Source organism: Bos taurus, chromosome 8 (genome assembly GCF_002263795.3).
Source record: "Bos taurus isolate L1 Dominette 01449 registration number 42190680 breed Hereford chromosome 8, ARS-UCD2.0, whole genome shotgun sequence".
Classification (NCBI taxonomy): domain Eukaryota; kingdom Metazoa; phylum Chordata; class Mammalia; order Artiodactyla; family Bovidae; genus Bos; species Bos taurus.
The window spans coordinates 57,594,436-57,616,918 of NC_037335.1; the positions used below are offsets into that span (position 1 = coordinate 57,594,436).

Below are 22,483 nucleotides of genomic sequence, written 5' to 3' on the forward strand. Positions count from 1 at the left end.
TAAACTATATTTATTTTTCCATTGAAAAGAAGATTTATTTTGTTCCCATCCTAAAAAAGGTTGCTATTACCTCCCTTATGCCAAGTGTTCGTCCCTTATACACCTCAGTGTACCTGAAACCACTTCCCTGTACCTGAAACTGCCTCCCCCTCTCCCACTTATCAAAAAGGTCAAGGTTAACTTCATATTATATACAGATTAGATATAGATTAAGCCAACAAATTTAGAAGAAATGAAAGCTGGTTATACACACTGTAGGAGGTAGACCTGGTAGGCCACGTACCCCGATGATGGCATTCAGCTCTGCCATGGTCACCTGTTTGGCACGTTCGACAGCCTGGGCCACCTGCTGTTGATGCTTTGAAAACAAGAAGAAAAAGTATTAGTGAGGCAGCCAAGAACTTCACTGTACCTTTCAACAACAAGACAAATGCTGCATGTGGTACAGACTGAGGTGTAATATGAGTTTAAATGTGAACTTGCTGGAGCACATATTTCACAGAACACAACCAGGGAAAGGAAAACAGTGGTGCTGCCCATCTTTCTAAACAGCACTAGTTAACTTCTGATGGGAATTTGGGGTTCAGAATGGTAGAAAGGCAAAAAAAAGATATCAAAAATGCTCATGTAAAGCCTTAGAAATCAATAGTATGGGATTTGGAAGATCATCCTGATTCTCAGAAAGGGTTTGCTATGATAGATTTGAGCAGGAGAAATTTACAACCATTTAAAACACCCCTTTGGATACTCAAATTTTAAACATTAAACCTGCAATCTCTTCTCTGGTCAACAAATCTCAACCCACCAGTTGGTTCTGGACTCTGGGAATTCCTTTCCTCCTTTAGTCCTTAGATGTTTCACCCGCCACAGGAGAAAGGAAAGACACACACACACACACACACTCTGAGATCACAGGCTGGAAATATGGAAATAGCCCACACACCTCCCAGGTCCACTCACAAATAAAAACAAAGTTGCACGTCTCTTTGGGAGAAAGGAGACTATATATAGCAGAGACCCCGAATTACTAAAGTCTAACTAACAACAGGCTTCAAAAGGCCAACAAATCTAAATGGTAACATCACGTAAATGCTATACTGGAAAAGGCTGCCATAGTAATAGCAGGGATGGTGCTACCCAGCATGGAGCAGTAGATGCCAATAAGAGCAGACACTCAGCATTCCAGCTCCAAGGCCCATAAGCTTTTCACTCTGTCTCAAGATATATGCATCTTGTACACACTTAAAACACAGTTTTACATTTATTAGCTTGTATCCGAAAGTAAACTTTAAGGCAAAACTAAAACATACTGGTTTTGAGTCAATTTCATAGGTTTACTTACACAAAGAGCTTTCCCCTCTCAAAATATTAAGGTTAAACTATCTATGACTTTGTAACAATAAAATGGCTCATATATGGATATAACTCTGTAAGCCAAGGTAACACGAACATGTAACATGAATGCTCTTAACCTTAAGAGTATTGGCATCCACTCCCTCCACAGACAGCATTAAGTCAATCTGCCTTGAGGTGCAAGGACAAATGAAATACCTGCTCCCATGATCAAGTCAACCCTGATGGAACCATTTTTAAAAAGCAGTAAAAGAAACAGTAAAAGGACACATTAATCATCAGAAGCGATCAAGCTTATACTACTCCTGGAAGAAAAGAAAAGCTTTATGCTTGATAGTCATTTTGCAGTTTTCCATAGAAAAGAATTAATTTAAGGTTGAGCTATCGTCACTGCTTCCACAGTGTGCCCTTAGATCTATGAGATGGAATAGCAGGGGGTTTACACACTTCAGCTGTAACAGATGTTCTTCACACTTGTTCCTTGTGATAAAATTAACATCTTAAAACTAGCTAATTTGCAAACAGAGAAGCAACATAATTGCACTTTAACAGCTGAACAGTTTTACTTACTTCCTGAGACAGAAATGGGATGACTTGTGCACAAATCGTATTCAATCTCTTGGCGATTTCAGTCTATAAAGACAAAGCCATATAAATGGTTAGCATATTTCATAATCAGTTCAGAAGATAAAACTTCATACACAACAGTGGAGTCCTCTACTGCCTCACTCTTAAGGGCATAAAATTGCTTTCCCAGGCTATGTTAGCAATATTTATCTTGAGATAAACAGTAGATATTAATCCCACTTGCAAAGAAAGACATAATCGCACGTTTTATTGGTCACTTAAATAAGAGATAATGGGTAGTTTAATTGAGTCAGAAAATCTATGCAGTTTGAGGCTACATAATCACTTAACCTGGTGATTCCAAACCCTTCTGTACACTTATTCAATTATGGCATACCAGAGCACTTTTATGAAGCAAGTTCATTCAAACCAAAGTCAGAACCCTGGAGAGCAGAAGCACTGCCAAAGCAGACTGGCTCTCAAGTTGAGGTCCAGAGTGAGAGTGGAAGACCTCCTTCCACTTGTTTCAACTCCTGCACAACTGAAATTGAACTTTAATGTTAATAAGCCTTCACCAAGTTTCAAAATTTCAAACAAGCCTAGAAAACACCGCTGAAACAGACTCAAATCCAGACAGTCAAGCCAAGGGGTTCTAGATATCTGTAAAGTTTTACCACAACTCAGCATCAAATGCCAGGAGCCCACGGTTCCACTGAGTTTAAGAAAATGTGTCCTGAGTGTCTGTGGCACAGGCTATTCTAGAGCAAGGAGGAATAGTCCCTGCTCAGCTCCAAGGGCACAGGAGTCCCTCTGGAAGAGGGACAAATTGGCAAAGGAGGGAATACAGTGTGCTCTGCTCCCAGACTAGGAAGGCTCCCCCTGCCCACCCCTCCTCCAACACCCTGCAGCTATGCAAAGGAACCCTGCTTCCCTCTAACTCTGAAGAACAGTTTTGTTTTGGGGGGTGGAGGGGGAAAGACATCTGAAGAGTCCCAGGTTGACCTTATGTATATATTTCGTCATTTCTGTGTCAATGTTTACTGATGCTACCTCTATTACTGAACTAGGCAATGAAAAGGACTATGGGGAGAAAAAAATTAGAAGAGCACAGCCCATGCCCTTGAGAAAGACAGAATGGAATAAGTGAGATAAAGTAGAAACCTCAGGAACTGTATAATCAAGTACATAAAAGAGAGCTGCCTTTTGTCCTCTGAGATGATTCCAGTTAACTGAGCAACAAGCCTTTCCTTTTATGGGATTGGATTTACGCCAACCCAACTCAATTCTCCCTGACCACCACTGAGACAGGGTTACAGACCATGCACTGGAAGAAATGTACTAGAAAGGGAAATCACTGGTATAGAGAACAATCCCATGACCTTGCTTGAACAAGTGGAGCTAACAGATACGTATATGCAAAAAGGGCACAGCTGTACCAGGTGCAATCACAAAACTGGGTCAGCCCCACCTAGCTCGTTTGATCACAGCCACCCACTCAAGTGAACACAAGGTCATGGCTCTCCTGGAAAGCACGGGCCAGCTACCCTTGCCTTTGCAACAAGGTTCTACCCTGTATGTTTGGGAAGACATAAAGAGGCAGAGATGCCCTTTGTGGGGTCTGAGTCCTTGCTCCCCACTTTCCACCTGCCATACATTCCAACAGCATTCTGTTCTTACCCGGCCTCCAAAATTCTCTTCATGTTTTCCTATGTTAAAAATGACATCTGCTCACTCTGAGTACATATCCACAGATGTATACTACACAGAAATACACAAGAACTAAGTCTGCCACCCAGAGACAACCACAATAACTCTGTGGTGATCCTGGGAAGCAACCCCCCAAGCTCTCATTATCTGTGTGTGCACAAGCCCAGAGTGGAGAGAGACACCTTGACATCAACGGATCCCCTGAGGTATACTGCTTTTCTGCAATTTGTTCCTTCCACTCAAACCTGTCATGGACACCCTTCCATTCCATAAAAACAGATATAAGTAAGAACATCATCAATATATCCCACTACACAAGCAGTCAGGTGTCTGAACACTCCCAACATCAGGGGATATTTATTTTTCACCTAATATTCCACAATTACACGCTCTACATCAACTAACCCTTTCCCTAGATCTCTAAAAGGAATCTCTAGAAGTGAAATTGCTAGGTCAAAGTGTCTGCATATTTTAAACTGTAATGCATGCTGATAAACTGCCCAGCAGAGAAGCTTACCAATTTATAGTATCCGTCTATGATGGTGCTTGCTCCCTGACCCAGTGTCAATACTGCGTTTCATTGACCTTTTTATAATCTTTATCCATCTAATAGATTAAAAAATGATCTCATTTTTATTTGCATTACTCCGATTCTTCCTGAAGTTAAACATCTTTTCATATATTGATTGGCCCACTTTATTTTTCCTTTGGTATTTATTCACCCTTGTCTTCTTGTAGTAGTTCCTTCTATAAGATAAATACTGACTTTTCCACGGTCTTTCCACCTTGTCACCTGTCTTTCAGCCTTGCTTAGTATGGGTTTTTTGCTATACATAACTACATTTTTACATGGTCGGACTAAAGAATAGCCTTCCTATGTTCCTGGCCTTTGGGTGAGGATTAGAACACTCCCAAATTAAAGAAGCCATTCTTAATTTTCCTCTAGTGCTGCTACAGCTGTACTTTCTACATTTAATTACTTGACCTACATGGAATTTATTTTAGTTTAAGAAGGAAAGATGATCTCCTCTTTAATTAATAATTATATATGTTATTACACAGAGTGGCTTCAAGGTAGAAGTGAACTTCACTGTCAGGGGACAGTTAAGACCTGGTCTGAATGAAACGAACTCATAAACCTTTAATATTAATCCTTTAATATTAAGAGGAAAATAAAAGAAGTACGGATTAAGAGCACAGACCACATAAATTGGGTTAGAGCAGCTAAGACTGCAACAGGAGGACGAGTGTTAAAGATCAAAGCTCAAACTGATGCAGAAACATCAAAAGCCATACCATTTGTCCTGGGAATTCTAAATAAACGGTTTGGAAAAGAAACAGAAACAAGAATAACAGGGAAGGATCTTGTCCCAGCTGTCTCCTTCCTCTGCCAGGTCTCTAATCCCTAATCTTAAAACCATCCTCTGACAAGTGAGCTTGACTTGAGCCAGGAAATCTAGCTTCCAACCTCACCTCTGGTTTACCTTGAAATTCTCTGAGCCAGCTGTAGAGTCCCTGCTCCTGGCAGCGTGAGGACGCATCTGATCTCCCTGACAGTGCTCTGGGAGGTCTAACACATCACCACCACTGCCGCCCTTCAAACAGTCTGGATGACAACTGACAGCGATCCTCCAGCATCATCTCTTGCTTCAACATAAGGATATTCTGACAAGAACTTAGCACAAATTAACGAGTAGTAGTGTTTTTCTACCTGTGCTTCTATTCCTGACCACAGAGTTTACAAGCAGGTTAGACTGGATAGTTGACCCTGCTTAAGCAGGTGTTGAGAAAGTCCCATAACCTTTTCAGACTGCCTTCTTTCTACCTCTTCCAAAGACCAGACAACTCCAATGGAAGAAAAAAAAAAAACAAAACTGCAGGCTAACTGTGTTTTCCACCTAGAAATCATTTTCCTGACCCAAGATGAAGATGTATTTGGTACCTGCTAACAGACATATTGTTTATAAGTAAACTTACCCTGTGTCTGTATTTCTGACACCATGTAAGGCAACAACACTAAGTCAGCACTCAAGAGCCAGACCCAAACCAGATCTGCATGGAAACACTGCGCCCAAAAACTTACCCAGCTTGGTAAAGGCCCCGGCATCAGGCCTTGCCTCAGGGACGGCAAGCACCCACCAAGGCAGCAGGAGTTCGTCTGTTCAGAACCAGCTTTTTTTAAAGTGCATTATGAGTTATTTTATTTTTGGCTACACTGAGTCTTCATTGCTGTGCTCATGCTTTGGTAGCTGCAACTCATGGCTTAGTTGCCCTGCAGCACGTGGGATCTTCCCAGAGCAGGGATTGGACCTCTGTCTCCTGCACTGGCAAGCAGATTCCTAACCACTGGACCACCAGGGAAGTCCCCAGAACCAGCTTTTATTCTCATCAGTGCCAACTCCTTTCTCACTGATTTGCTTATGGTGGTAAGAGTCAGCCCTCATAATCCAAGAACTTGGGTTTGCATCTCAGCAAAATAGTACTAGGCGTCCTGAGTTAAGTCACTTCAACGGCTGAGCGCCAGGTCTCTTATCACCAATCTACTTCAGTGATTTATCAGAATCACATAAGCTAATATGTAAACTACAGCTGCACTATTATAAAGTGCTGTGCTCTCATCCCAGTCTTTTAAGGACGACCTCAAATCCAAATAGAAGCTGCCTTTCCCCTGTAACACCAATAAACAAACTCTAGGCCCTTCAAGATCCTCCAGAGCAATTTAACTTTATTTAGTAAACTAAGATTAAATGTTGAAAATCACATCTGACATGAAGCTTCTGGACAGTTTCCTACAGCTTCCAGCATCAAGGCTGGCATCATGCATCTTAACCTAACAGGGAAGCAGGAGAAGACTCCTGATTCAGCTCCTCGCTGAACCCTCCCCATCAAAACTGACCACAGGATACCCTTTCCACATTTGGAACTTTCAAAGGAATGCCTTACAGAACCAAAACAGAATTCCCATACATCCTAAACTCAATGACCAACATGGAACTACATAAACCATTCCTAACCAGTGTTAGGAACAGGCTCTGTTTACAATAAGAAATCACATCTCAGTACAAGAGTCAGGTTGCTGTTGTTGCTTAGCCGCTTTGTCGTGTCTGACTCTTTGCAACCCCCATGGACTGTAGCCTGCCAGGCTCCTCTCTATCCATGGGATTTTCCAGGAATGTATACTGGAATGGATTGTCATTTCTTTCTCCAGCAGATCTCCCTGACCCAGGCATCAAACCTGCATCTCCTGCATTGCAGGTGAACTCTTTACCAATGAGCCATCTGGGAAGCCTGCAAGATTCAGATACATGTATATTTTAACAGAGTTAAAGAGGTCAAATATCTCAAAGGCCAGCAATGAACCGAACTCTTAAACTGAAGATATGATCTGAGCATCTGAACTTACATTTTTGGACTTCACGATTCCTAAAAGCTCAGCTCTCCACCTTATCATATTCCTTCCACCTCATCTAATTACCAGACTGAAGAGCCAGCCCGCTTTCCAACGGCTGCCCACTGATCTCCACTACACACCGAGTAATATATAATGAGGGTTGTTGGAGGCTCAAAGCAGGGCGAGGGCTGCTTAAGAGTAAATTGCCCATGGGTCTCAAAGCAATCCAATGGCACCCTGCCCAAAGTCAGCTTAGGGAGGGGAAACTCCACCACCATTAAATTGCAAATTGATGGATCATAAAAAATGCCGCTTATGCTGAGGGCTGGCAAACTGATCTTTTGGTTTCCTCGAACCAAGCGGGAGGCCAAGAGAAAAACACAGTGGAGAGCTGGTCATAAGTATCTGGCAAAAGATAAACGGGCAAGAACATGAAAACAAAGCACACAAAAGGAAATAAATAATCTCTAAATCCCTTCTGACTAGAAGGTTCAGAGTCTGTGAAATGACAGCCTTCAATCCAGAAAAAATGTTCAGCCTCAGCGGCAACCAAATAAAATGCAAATGTAGTTCTAAGTAAGGTGGGTCATTCTGCACCAGTTATGTTAGCTTATTTTTTAAAAAATTAATGAAATCCAAAGCTGATGAGTCTTCTGGGAAACTGGAGCAATCATACATTACTGATGACAGAGTAAATTGGTACAGTCATCTTGGAAAGCAACTGGGCAATGTGTTTCAAGAGCATGAAATTATTCAAACCTTTTGGTAAGGCTTCCCACAGCTAAGAATTTATCCTAAGGAAATAGTTCAAATGAAAAGCATTCCATGCATGAAGCTGCTCACTGCAGCATAAGTTTCAAAGCAAAAGAGAAAAAGTCAGGTAAAGATATAACAGTAGTTCGACACATCACAACCATCTGCAGAGTTTTTGAAAAACTTAACATTTGCCCTCCTGATAAATCAGTTGTCTAGTACTAGGAGAATGGTTAAATACACGACATCAACCCAAAGGCATGGCAGGTAACCATTTTAAAGTCATATTTATGATAATGATGCTTAAATAGCCAACATATTTACTAGATGAACCAGGAGGAGAACAAAGCTGTGGTGTTCCTGTGCTTGTGTTTTGTTTTTTTTTAACAACATATGCATGTGGCGAAGCACTGTAATTTGATACCCCAAATAAAACCAGTGATTATCCTGCAATGGCAGCATTATCAATGCCTTGTTTCCCCCAAGAGTGACTTTGCAGATGTCGCCTGCCCTTGATTTACCGTTTGAATGTATTATTCAATGGGGAAGGGTGATCAGGCCCCCCACTCCTGTGATGGACCCTGGCCCTGAGTCATAAGGATGCTGACAAACCCTGACACCCTTTGGGTGCCCAGCCCTCTCACAAACATCCTATCACACATGGGGAAGCAAACACCTAAATGAAACGATTTGCCCAGGATCATAAAGATAAGAAGCCACGTTCACTGCCTAGCTCTTTCTCCAGGGAAGTGGAAGTGGGAAATTGGAACATACTCTAGACCAGAAACAAAGCTTAAATACTCAGCTTTGTATGCAAAGCAATAGAGCCCACACAGGGCCACAGCAGCACAAGGCCATGTCACTGCTGAGCCAACGACAGGACCACAACACGTGGCCACCGTATGTCAGTGACAGGGTCACTGGACTCCTGCTGCCTTGGGCAGAAGTACAGTGCAAGGCAAAGGAGGCATTTCACAAGGAGCCTCAGTCCTAAACTGCAAACCTTAAATAAACAACAGCAGCCAAACTACACACCTCTGTCTCACCTTTCAGAGGCAAAGAGAATTAGTGCCTCAGCACTAACTTCAGACAACCTGGCCCACCAATGAAGCAGAATCCACGAAAACAAAGCCACAAATACATCTCTCATTTCCTGAACATTGTCTCTGATGTACCTAAAGATAATTCAAGATGTTTGCCTGATAGTGCATACCCAAAATCATCTATGCAAAACTCTGCAAATAATCTTCCAGTACTCTGCCCACCCCTTTAGGAGGGGAAAAGGCTTCTTGGGCTAGAGACTGCCTTCAGAACAATAGCTACGCATCAGACTAACACCTTGCTTCACCAGCACACTCATGAAAGAGGAATTTTATCAGAAATTCTAATGCATCAGAGTAGCTTTTCTGTTTAAAATATAATGACGGAGATAAATGACTAGCCACGATTTGGGGGAAATCCAAATGAAAAGGACTTGCAATCTCTTTAAGTTGAGGATATACTGATCATGAGGTTATCATGTTTAATAAGAGTGCCCCAGGTTCACTTGAAGGGTTTGATAAAACAGACAGCTGGACCCACTCAAAGAATTTCTGAGCCAGGAGGTCTGGGGCCCCAGCATCTGCCTTTCTAACAAGGTCCCAGGTGCTCTGCAGATTTCTGGACCAGGGACCACACTTTGAGAACCTTGGAAATTGAATAATCATGACAGAGGCAGCGTCTACTGCTTAACACACCTGAGCTCCAATTACATACAGGCTCTAAATGTCAGTTAGTGTAGGTACCCTTGGAGACTGGACCGGAAAGGTTAAAATAACTCGCCCAGGGTCAGAATTAAGCAGGACGGGAGATCAGATCTGTCTCTCTCCAAAGCCTTGCCACAGAGAGAGACAATCGCCTTTCTCCATGCCTTTTTAGAAAATCAGACCAAGGCAAGAACACAAACCGAGGCTGGAGCAAGCCATTTGCCTACTGTGGGAAAGCTCAAACTATATTCATTTAAATGAGTCCACCCATGGCAATGTAATCTCGTCCCTTCTTCAACCCGATAATTAAAGCAAAACAAAGAGGGCCAGATGACAGAACCCCTTCAGTGGCTCAATTAATCAAAATACAAAGTCGCCAATTACAGGAAGATCATAACTTTCATGTTCTGCCTCCTCCTCATCTGGCAGCTTCTACAAGCACATTCTAGACCCCAGCCCTTTCCAACAGGGCGCCGACTCTCTCCTTCCACTGCTCACCTTTCACACTCACAGTTTCTCTCAGAGCAAGGAGGAGTTAAAATAAAGGGAAAGAAAAACCTGCTGAAGGCTGCCTGGGCGGAGATAGCAACGCTAATTGCTCCCATTCTCTGGCTCCTTGTGAGGCAGATCGCAGGGGCCTGCATCTTCGGAGAAAGCTCTCGGATCTTCGCAGCAGCTCTCAGCAGAGCAACTCAAGTGCCCTTAATTGTTTATGTCCTTAATGCAGAGCCTCTTGAATGCATTCATTTTTAATAGCAGGCTTGAGTGTGGGGCCCATCATAGAAGGACAAAGCAACTCTATTCATTGGTCCTCCTTCCTGCAATGACAGTTTTCTGATTTATTTGCAAATGACAAGCTTGGCAGGCCCCACTTGAAGGCTGCCCTCTTTTTTTTTTTTTTAAAGAATTCAGTTGCATTTTCCAAGATGAAGTTGAGTCTGCAAAGCTGTGTATTTGTGTAAATTCTTCCCCCTTCAGTTCCTTCTAATTAATGACTTAAATGTTTTGACCCAACTGTTGCCAAGCAGAGCATTTGGGCTTTAATTTGTCATTTTGGTAAAGATGCATCCTTGACAAAAGCATTGCAGCTGTTTCAGTGCCTAAACAGCACATTTCCATTATTCAGAAACCCTTGTTGCGGAGTTCAGAAAGTGCTGCTCACAAGAAATCGTTCTGACTCGTTCCATGATGCAAAAAGACAGCATTTGGTGGTGTCAGAGGAAAATGCGCTCTGTTGTGCCACAAGAAGGGTTTCAAGACAAACTCCATGGGGTGAACCACGGAACAATACTATGAATTAATCACCTATTGTTCTGGGAATGGAAAGAGAGCAAGCCTACACCTTTCACCCTCTTCACAGGGCTTAGTCGTTTAGGGAGCTCATGAGAAATTAGATAGTATCATACAACAGCAGGAAGATCAGTGGGAGGAAGAACGGGCTACATCATCATGGCACGAAGGCTAAAATTACAATTACGAAAATAAAATATACCTACGTAAAGACAAAGACTGCACAAGAATATGCAAAAACCAAGTAGCCTCTGAAAACCGGGTTTATGAGAATGGTCTTGATTCAAAACTTGGAAAGTTACTTTCTTTGTAATAACACTTAAACCCTTTCTTTTTCATCAGAGCAACCTTTTAGGTCTGTTTCCCTGTGGCTCAGTGGTGAAGAATCCAGCTGCCCATTTAGGAGACGAGGGTTCTATCCCTAGGTTGGGAAGATCCCTTGGTGAAGGAAAGGGTCCCAGTATTCTTGCCTGGGAAATCCTATGGACAGCAGAGCCTGGCAGGCTACAGGTCATGGGGTCACAAAGAGTTGGACATGACTTAGTGACTAAACAACAACAAACCCATTTCTGGATGGTACTGGCTTCCAACAGTCTGCATCACTGTGCCCCTGCCCCCCATCACGATAAAGCAAACATCCAGTGCACACAACTATAAAGCACAATTTATCATCAGCTTTAGTATTTCTCATCATACCCTCTCCCCACATCTTATCTGGAGATCACTGGATAGGTATGAATGTTGCCCTAAAAGGTTGGAATCTTCAGCCAGTCTAGATGGTGGGAAAGGAATCTCCTGCCTGAACGGACCATGAACAGTGGTTCACTAATTTTATAAGCATGCTGCAGCTGAATGACCCATACACATGAAGGATGGCTGCCACTCTTGTTCCAGAGCAACTTCCTGGGAAAAGCAGCTACTTCATCAAGAGGTCTACGCCATCAAAGCCATGTGACATGCAGGAGAATGGCCCAAGTTAGAAAGACGTGTGTGTGTATGCACTGGTAAGGCCATCCTTGAGTCCCAAACTCAAGTCTAAGGTGGAAAGCCCCATCTCTGGGCCTGACTCCTCACAGGTTGAACTGCTGGAGAGGTGGTCCTTTGGGAAGGAAGACAAGGTTCCTGGCATTCCCAGTTGAAACCTGGGGCTCTCTTTTCCATCAACATCATGTACCAACAAACTCCAGAATGCAAGTTACCCCCTAGAGTGGCCAGAGGATGAATCTGAAGGGAGGGGGCTCTATTGCAGACTGGGGTTGGGCTTCTGCCTCAGGACAGTCCTCTGCTGAACCTAGCAGTGCCAGAAAAGCATCAAAGTTTGAGGGGGAAAAAAAAAATGTGCACAGTGACATCAAAAGTCAAGGAAAAAATTACTTTCTCAAAAGCACCTTAGATCATAATTAAAATGAAATCTGGGGACTTTCCTGGTGGTCCAGTAGTTAAGAATCCACCTGCCAATGCAAGGGACACAGGTGTGAGCCCTGATCTGGAAAGATTCCACATGCTGTGGAACAACGAAGTCCATGCACCACAACGAATGAGCCAGTGCTGTAGAGCCTGTGAGCCACAAGAGAAGCCTGTGCACTGCATCTAGAGAGTAGCCCCCACTCACCACAACTAAAGGAAGCCCACTCAAAGAGACAAAGACCTAATGCAGCCAAAAATAAAGTATTAATTTACAAAAAATGAAATCTGATAGGCTGGTGAAAATTGTGTTCAAAGCATCACCTTTTGGAAAAACTTTTAAGTATTTATAAGATGGTAAGCACAAAGATCCTAGATGTCAGACTTCATTAGTACACTCAAGAGCCACAGGATATTAACTTGGCTATGCAGGTGGATGCAAAGAGAAACAGCATTTTAAACACAAATTAAGGGACTTCCATGGTGGCCCAGTGGTTCAGACTCCCAATGTAGGAGGCCCGGGTCAATCCCTGGTTGAGGAACTAGATCCCACATGCCACAACTAAGACCCAGCACACATAAATAAATACAAGTTAATTCTTAAACAAAGCACCTGTTCATCACATTGCATCACAATACGATCCACAGAGAAATCTAAGCAGTAAGAAAAATAATCATCACTTCTCCAACATAACAATCAAGCTACTTTCAGGGGGTAAAAAGTGTGCTGTCTGAAGATAATTTAGTCAGGGCTACATGGATTGACCACAAATATATATATAATTAAAAGTATTTAAAGAAAAGCCCCCTTATGCCGTCATATCACCTTGTAATTTTAAAATGACACATCAATGTCATGTGTTGTCTAACATTTACCAGGGAAGAATTAAACAAGAAGGGATGAAAGAATACTGAAAGAATACTGGATAATCCAAGCGAGAACAGTTTATAAACCAGGGGTCATCAGAAGTTACCACTCCTATCATTCACCAGTTATTTTACAAGTGGACAAATCAATTTTTGTGCTCGTGTGTTTTTAGAAAGCATCCTAGATATTCTTCCATTAATTATGTGGGTTCAAGACATGTCAATTCTTGTTTCCCAGAGCACAAGAAACCAAATTTAACCCACGTATTGTGTTACACGGGTCTGCACTCGCATGGTTCCCACAGGGCTGGGCTGGCTCAATAATGTCGAGCTTCTTCTGGAAGAACAGAATAGACTTCCTGCCATTTGGACTGTGAAACACAGTAATCCACCAGGGAATAAAGGTCAATGTTGCACTTTTGGTCATTACTGAATCATTTGAGATGATCTGTGGTGAGGATGAGAGGAAAATCGAAGGCTGTGAGAACGCTGCAAATGGCTTGACCTCAGACCAATTTCCATCTCCATCTGTCTAATAGACATGTGGATAAAAAGCCTCCCTCCTTCTGGGCCACTCTGCTGTTTTCAAATCCACCGCACAAGCCAGGAACCAGTTAAACAATACGTTAATAAGGGGAAATAACCTTCTAAGCCCCAGACTGACACTTACTCAGGTTTTAGGGCATCAGCTCAAGTTTGGAAAGCAATTTTCCAGTCTGCGAGCAGTACTGCAAAGGAGAAATTCTAACGAATATGGAGAATCGTCTGCAGTGCAAGGGCATGTGCCAAAAATCTCCTTATTTGTACATGCAAATATATGCATGCTCACACACCTCCGCCCCGCCACCAAAAGACATCCACACGATTTCTATTACGTCTGCTAACACAAAGGAGAACAGCAGTTCCAAAAGCTGTGTGCTGCTGAGGAATCTTTTTTCTTCCAAGTGTCCAATTAATGCTCCTTAATCATTATTAAAGCATTTCAATCATTAAATACAAAATATTCCTGGGAACCCAGAGCCTAATTATCACTTAAGCCACGGAATAAATGTGAATACCCTGACTTTACGCTAATACTCCTCTTCCCTGGTTTGGTCAAGCTCCTTTGTGAAGGTAATGATGGTCCATATGTAAGTTTAGGCCCCCACAGTATATCAATGTCAAACAACATCGTGTCAAGCTAAGATTCAATTCAGGTAAGTGCCACTGCCAAATTTTCTTGTTCCCAGACGGGCTTTAAGATTATTTTATTGCTTAAAATTTAATTTGTTCCAACTCGTGTCTCCATGACAACGTTGGCTAACCCTGCAAATCATTTGGGTAATTGGATATCTTATCTTTCTATTGCTCTCAAATCGAATGATTCTGCTAGAATTGTAACAGCCAATCAAATTTACAGTCCTCCTGAGTAATAGACTTGGAAAAGTAGCCACATTCATCTCCTCTTTACGGCCATATTAACCAGTATGCGACAAACAGTAGAATCTGGTCTTCAAACTACACTCCAAACTCTAAGGATGTCAACACCAATATCCTCACTGTGCAAAGTCTACCCAAAAGCCCCTTCCCTTTTATACTATTTTAATTTGCAAAGCAACAGTTGGTACCCATTCCATGTTAATCTTGAGCAATTTCAGCATTTTGAGGGAAACCAATGAGTTTATCAGAAAAAGTAATAATAAAATAAAAATCTCAGCTTTTGGTGGGTACTTGACCTTGTGATAAAATCATGAGCAAAACAATGGCTGCACAAGATGACAGGAGTGTACCACCACTGCTCTGTCCGGGGCTCTTTCTGGGTAAGCCACATCTGACACTGTACATTATAAAAAGTAAGAATGAATACAGATTTAGCAACCAGTTCAAAAATCTCTGTATCCCTAGAGAAATCCAGTTGAAATGTGACACCCCATTAATTTAATTTAATTCATGAATTCAGAACAGTCACAGCATTCAGAATAATCAATTATGAAATAGAGATTTTTTTGTAAGATTCAAAAGTCAGCCGCTCTTGAGTTAGTGGTATAATTTTGGCCTTTGGTGAGCTAAAAAGGACAGGAGTTGGACACATTTCAATGGTCCAATTCCAATCTTCTCGGGAGCTCTACAAGGACACTGGCTCCGAGGGAGCACAGGGCCCAGGCACTGTAAGAGGGCCAGCCAGCTTAGAAAACGAAAAGGCTCCGCAACCCTGGCCAACTGGCAGGCCAAGGGGTTGTCAAGAACTTCATGCTTCGCCTACAGACACTCGGAGGACTTTAGGACCTGAGCTAAACACAGAGCCACAACGTGGGGCGTCTCAGCACACTGAAGTCAGTAGGCAGCAGGGGTTTTAAGCAAACGTGAGAGCAGGCACTGGCACAATCTGTCCAGGTGTGACCTCTTTTAACCCAAATACTTACAAAAAGTTGCTACTGCATCATGCCTGGCAGTAAGAGTCAACAGTCTAACTTCCAGTCCATCTAATCCCAATGGCCCTGCTTTTCTCTCTCTCCTGTGGGTTTTGTGGGTGTGTGTGTGTTTTCCTGCTTCCTCATATACTAGCACTTAAGTAGCAATTGTGAACTGACAGTCTACAAAAATCTCAAGCCCATGGAGTACATGGAAAATACTGCAACACATCTACTCAAACTTTTGCATGCACTCCAGAATTTTCATAGCCAAAGAAAACTATACATATCAATTTACATTCCCACCAATAGTGTAAGAGGGTTCCCTTTTCTCCACTTTCTCTCCAGCAATTTTGTAGATTTTTTAATGATGGCCATTCTGACTGGTGTGAGATGACACCTCATTGCACTTTTTTGATTTGCATTTCTCTAACAATGAGTGATGAGGGCATATTTTCAGGTGTCTGTTGGCCCTCTGTATGTCTTCTTTGGAGAAATGTCTGTTCAGGTCTTTTGCCCACTTTTTGACTGGGTTGTTTGTTTTTCTGGTATTGCACTGCATGAGTTGCTTGTATATTTTGGAGATCAATCCTTCGTCAGTTGTTTCATTGGCAATTAGTCCTAAATGAGGTGAATGAACCTAGAGCCTATTACATAGGGTGAAGTAAGTCAGAAAGAGAAACACAAATATTGCATATTAACGCATGCATATGAAATCTAGAAAGATGGTACTGATGATTCTATTTGCAGGGCAGCAATGGAGACAGACACGGAGAACAGGCTGTGGATACAGTGGGGAAAGGAAAGGGTGGCACAAATTGAGAGAACAGCATGGAAACATATATTACCATATGTAAAACAGACAGCAAGTGGGCATTTGCTGTGTGACACTGGGAGCTCAACCCAGTGCTTTGTGACAACCTAGAGGGGTGGGACTGGAGAAGGAAATGGCAACCCACTCCAGTGTTCTCGCCTGGAGAATCCCAGGGACGGGGGAGCCTGGTGGGCTGCCATCTATGGAACTGCACAGAGTTGGGCATGACTGAAGCGACTTAGCAGCAGCAGCAGAGGGGTGGGATGGGGAGGTAGATGGCGAAGGCAGGGGTGGTTCAGGAGGGAGGGAACATATGTATAACTGTGGCTGATTCATGTAGACGTATGGCAGAAATCAACACAATATTGTAAAGCAATTATCCTTCAATAAAAAAAAATAAACCAAAAAACTGTATGTATGTATACGTCATCAAGACACACGTTTTTTTTCTCCCTTTCTCCAACAAAGCAACAACTGTCTTTAATTCATCCACACACCTTTTTTTTTTCAGGATAATAAAATTATCTTCCAATTCAAAATTTGATTTTCTACGTTACATCAAAAAGAAAAAAAATATAGGAAACACACCTCCCATCCTTTATTCTGCCAGAACTCACTTCAATAAAAATGAACCAAATCTGTTCTCTGTTGTTCACCCATCCCCATAAATGAAAAAACTCAACACAAAACTATTCTCACTGGTAGCTGTATTAACTACTTAGCACTGTTGCCTTCCAAGGGCACCTTTTGCTGTTTGACTTAAATAAGGCACCTTAATTCCTCTAGAGCACATATGTGTGCGTGTGTACGTATGTGCGTGCTCAGTTGTGTCCGACTCTTTTCAACCCTACAGACTGTAACCTGCCAGGCTCCTCTGTCCATGGGATTTTCCTGGCAAGAATACTGGAGTGTGTTGACATTTCCTCCTCCAGGGGATCTTCCCAACCCAAGGATCAAACCCTCATCTCCTACATCTCCTGGACTCCAGGTGGATTCGTTTACCACTGAGCCACCACAGAGGCTGCCAACAGGAGATTAAAAAAAGAGAGGGAAAAAAATGCCCTTTTGAACCTACAGATAAATGCTCCTGATCTTAAAAGTAAACAAACAATAAAAACTTTGAGGGGAAATACTGGAAAGCAAACAGTTCAGATGCAGGAAGGAAGGAAACTGGACTTGGAAAAACAATAGGGAGCATGGCCTAGAATTCCAAATACACTGTATAGTTTAAAAGGAATCAATAATAGAGTCAATAACAGATTCTGAGAACAGCTGTCCTGAGACTGCCCAAGTACAGGCTCCTGCACACAGAAACTCGCTCAATCCTGATAACTACCCTATACAGTAGATGCTACTGTCATCCCCTAACCTTCTTGCCTGTTTTTTTCCTTTGCAAGGGGGAATAATTAATACCCAAGGGAGGCTGGAAGGATTTACAGAGAGTTCCTAGGTGGCTTAGTGGTAAAGAATTTGCCTGCAATGCAGGAGACAAGGGTTTGTTCCTTGGGTCAGGAAGATCCCTTGGAGAAGGAAATGGCTACCTACTCCAGTACTCTTGCTTGGGAAATCTCATGAACTGAAGAGTCTGGTGGGATACAATCCATGGAGTTGCAAAAGGAGTCGGCTATGACTTAGTGACTCAATAACAACATACTGTACAATTTCTAGGGCACATGTGGCTCAATACATGGAGCTAAGAATATTTACTCTCGTGTCTCAAATAAGCTTACTCCTGGTGGCCCAGTAGTAAAGAATCTGCCTGCCAATGCAAGATACACAGGTTCGAACCCTGAGTCGGGAAGATCCCTGGGAGAAGGAAATGGCAACCCACTCTAGTATTTTGCCTGGGAAATCCCATAGACAGAGGAGCCAGGAGGGATACAGTCCATGGGGTTTCAAAGAGTCTGACACGACTTAGCGACTAAACAATAACAACAATAATAGACCTAAGAAGCTGACTTTTGAAAGCCAAAGTGCTGAAACAGACAAATGTCTGAGAACTGAGTGGGCACCTATAGCTGCAGGTTGCATGGGGACCAGATGCCCTTCCTCCATCCCAGGGGCCCAACCATTTTTCTTTCCATACCAGACCAAGATGCAGATCAATGTTTAAGACCCCCTTTCCTAAACCAAAAGCAACCTTTTTATTTACACTCACTAAGCCATAGAAGCCTTTCAAATGGCACAAATAAAGGCGGCTGCATTTTGTTCTCTAAATCAATTTTCTCCCCAGCCATCAACTAGATGTTCCTGCACAGAGAAAGAACAGCCCTTCCCTTCTAATTCAAAAATCCATACTGCCATTGCCCTTGCAAACTGCTAAACAAGCAGTATCGGCAAGTCACTTGTGTTCTGTAATATATTTACTGCAAATCCCAGTGGCTCACCTCCTAATGCAGTTTTTTATCGTGTCTGTGAGTGTCAATACACTGGCCAGTCACCTTACTTGTAAGAGGCTCTGCCCAGCTATTTGCTCAAGGCATCAAGAGGGCACAGAGGACAAAGGCTGTGCTCCTAGAGGCTCCAGCGATGGAGAGCCTCCTCCTCAGGCCAGGATCTTCAAAGAGGTTTTGGTTTCTGGCAATCCACATCCTAGTAACACCCACAGCATCTGAGAGGCTACCTTAAATTCTCCATCAGGAGAGCTTCCATTCACACAAAGTTCAAAATCAGAGTCCTGATCAGAATCCTTCCCAGTTTCCTACCTATCAACACTAAAGCTGTTCCCCTGGTGAATTTGCTGATCACATCTGAAAGGTGCATTATCAAGCACCAAAAGGGGAAGGGGCTTTTTTAAGTACCAACCTCTGCTCTCAGATGAGAGCATAAGAGCAAGCACCCCAACACCAAATAATGGTGGATCATCTAATACAATCACGCCAAAAACACAAAGGGCAAGTTAGAAGGAAAATGTTACAAAATGCGATAAACACCTATTCAGATGGTGTATACTTGGAGAAATTCCCCTTCCATGTGCACCAGACTCAAAGGTTGCTAAAGAAAGGCTTGAATTACCTATTTATCTTTCAGGGTGAGCAGAAGGCAAGCGCTCTATGCAAAATATGGGACAGAGATACTACAAAAATGCTACTTTACAGACTCCTGGGATCAAACAGGTGGGTATAATACAGGGTGTTCACTTTACATTTCTTTCTCCTCTTCTGTATATTTGAAACTCTTCATAGCAAAATGTTTGGGGTGGGGGAATGAACTCTGTAAAGACAAGTAAATCATGCCCATGCTCAGTCGGGTCTGACTCTCTGCAACCCCATGGACTGTAGCCCACCAGGCTCCTCTGTTCATGCAATTTTTCAGGCAAGAATACTGCAGTGGGTTGTCATTCCTTCTCCAGGGGATCTTCCCAACTTAGGGACTAAACCCGCGTCTCCTGCATTGGCAAGTGGCTTCTTTACCACTGAGCCACCTGGGAAGCCTCTATAAGTAAATAATCAATCGTATAATTATTAAGAAACCTGGTGATTAAGTCAAGTCTAATGCCCTGGAAGAAGCTTGTAATGCAACTTATCCACAGCTCTGTTAGCGGCTGTGGTCATCCTTAGGAGATAAATGGTGGTTCCCAGGGCAGTAAAGCATGCACACACTCAATTCACATGGAAACCCAGACCTCAGAAACATACTACTTCTGTTTTCTCTCTTTTTACCTTTTTACTACAAACTGAAATATATTACTGTAATTAAACTTCTCTAAGTAGCCTCTATAGATATTTGACTATAAATCATTTTTCAAAAGAAAAACATCTGAGCAAAAGTGGTTGGATGAGATTAGAACTGTAATCCTACAAAACATCTGGTGAAACCAAACAGATTTCACTCTTAATTTTATCATAAGGACTCATACTGGTACTCTAGAGTCAAGTTTTTAATCTAGATTCCATGGACTTGCTGATGGGTCTTAAGATGTCCACAAAGAGCCAAAATTGTTTGGCAAAGCTGCATGTGTATCAAAATGCATATGGTTTTTTGCCAAGCAGGTTTTACCTGATTTTCATATGGGTTCAGGATCCAAAATTGTTACTCTACAGGCTCTGAGGAGCACAATAAATGCTTCTTAAAATGCCTACTCAGGGATTTTCCTGGTGGTCCAGTGGCTAAGATGCCACAATCCTAATGCAGGGGGCCTGGGTTCAATTCTTGGTTGAGGAACCAAATCCCACATGCCACAACTAAAGATCCCACACACTGCATTAAAAAAAAGAAGAAAGGTCCTGCATGCCACAACTAAGACTTGGCACAGCCAAATAGATAAATAAATACTCCTTATTTTCTTTTTTAATTTTTAAATGCCTACTCAAACTCACTGGGAAAGATGCAAATCTCAAACTCAAGCCTCAAGCAGACTGCAGCATAGTTGAAGTATCAGGAAAAAGGCACATGAAAACACCACTACAAAAATCAGAGCAAAAATAAGTGATGTGACAGCCTCCTGTTGGGAGTAGCCATGGAAGGCCTTGAAGTAGAAAGGTAGTGTTGGTATTTGAACTGGATCTTGAAGGATACTGAAAAAGGCCATGTGAACTTTGACAAAAGAGCCTGGACATTTAAGAAAACAGAAAAACACAAAGCATGTTTTAGGTATGAAGAAAGGACCCATTTGGCTGGATTAAATGACCTGGAGGGAAGAGGATGGAGGTGACCAGGTAAGACTGGCAGGGACAGTGACCAGAGCCAGACACAGAGGCTGTGAGTGATGGGCAGAGAAGCAACCACCCGATTGGGAAGTCAAATTTAGAAAAATTGGGCATACCGAAGAGACGAAAAGACCCAAGCCCCCCATTCACTCCCTTAAAGATGCTCCCTTCCAGGATGAGCGTTCCAAGACTGTTTACAACGTGGGTTAATGTTGACCGTGGGCCCAAGGGCCACACCGGACAAGCCAACAGGGAGCACAGAGACTGTGAGAAGTTTGCTGTTAACCCCTCCAATTAAAATTCCCATTTATTATACATGTATACAACAATCAGTATAGTAACATATTTACAGAACTTACCAATTCACAAGTAAACAAGTCTGGGGATACATTTTTTAACTTTTTACTGACAGGCTGTACAAAGCTAGTTAGATCACTGAAGACAGTACAGTCAAACCCAGCCTAGACAATTTCCTGGAAGTCCAATGGTTAAGATTCCATGCTTTCATTGCTGAAGGTGCAGGTTCAATCCCTGGCTGGGGAACTAAGATTCCTCAAGTCATGCAGCAGAGGGGAAAAAAGAAAAAAAAAAAAAAAAAACCCCAACCTAGTACCACCTGTATTTATTTCAGCGGTTTAACAAGTAGCATGATTTGGACATACAAGTTCAAATGTACCTATGTTCTCAAAGACAACTGATTCCACTACCAAATGAATAATGACTGTCTAATGAGAATCTACTGAAAATAGGTACACCACCCCTTTCAGCATGCACAGCAATGCACACCCACCACACTTAATAGCAATTTTTCCTCTATTTGGCAAGTGGAAAAGCTGATTCAATGAACAGAATTCTTCTGGTTTGATTTTCCTTATACTCAAAATAGCCTTCATCCTTCCCTTTTCTGGCAAACATATTTTGTGGTCAAAGAATGACCAAGTAGCAAATAATGCTACTAGAAAAACTAGAAAAATGTGTTTGTTATATCTAGTATGAAAACATGGTGGGGCGGGGATGAAGGTAAACAATATTCTCATGGTTATGACTGTTATGCTGCTTTAAAGTAGGCAAATAGAATTAAAAATTTACTAGGTACCAAAAGTTGAAATGTAAAATAATGAAATACAGACTTGTTTGAAATCACAGGTTAGTTGGTAAAACTTTGTGTCAAAATTTCTTGTAGTTTCACAAAAAGCATTATGGTGACTGGGTGATCTATAAATTGAACAGTTCTGTAATCACTGTGCTCTTGCAAACAATTTTAGAAACCATTTTTTTTTCTTTAGCCAAGTGAATAGTAATACAGGAATCTCTTAATTTATGTTAAAATTTCAGTGTAAACTATTTTCATTTTTCCAATCAAACCATGCCTCAGAAAAAAGTTAGAAAATCTCTCCCACACTTGAGGGACTCATGCCTACACACACACACACACTCTCTCTCTCTCTCTCTCTACTTCAAGCACCAAGCCATATTCATGGAACAATCCTATGGCACATTTCTTACTACAGAATTCACCAGTTCCATTATCGAACACTATTTTTGAAGCTACA

At 42.2% G+C, this 22,483-nt stretch overlaps 1 protein-coding gene across 1 annotated transcript in view; it reads right to left on the reverse strand.

The window, feature by feature from the left end:
* TLE1 (transducin-like enhancer of split 1 (E(sp1) homolog, Drosophila)) overlaps positions 1-22,483 on the reverse strand; it is a 46,833-nt gene that overhangs the window by 15,777 nt on the left and 8,573 nt on the right. Inside the window, 2 exon segments of the mRNA NM_001098020.2 lie at positions 284-358; positions 1,924-1,986. Coding sequence (NP_001091489.1) covers positions 284-358; positions 1,924-1,986 — 138 coding nt within the window.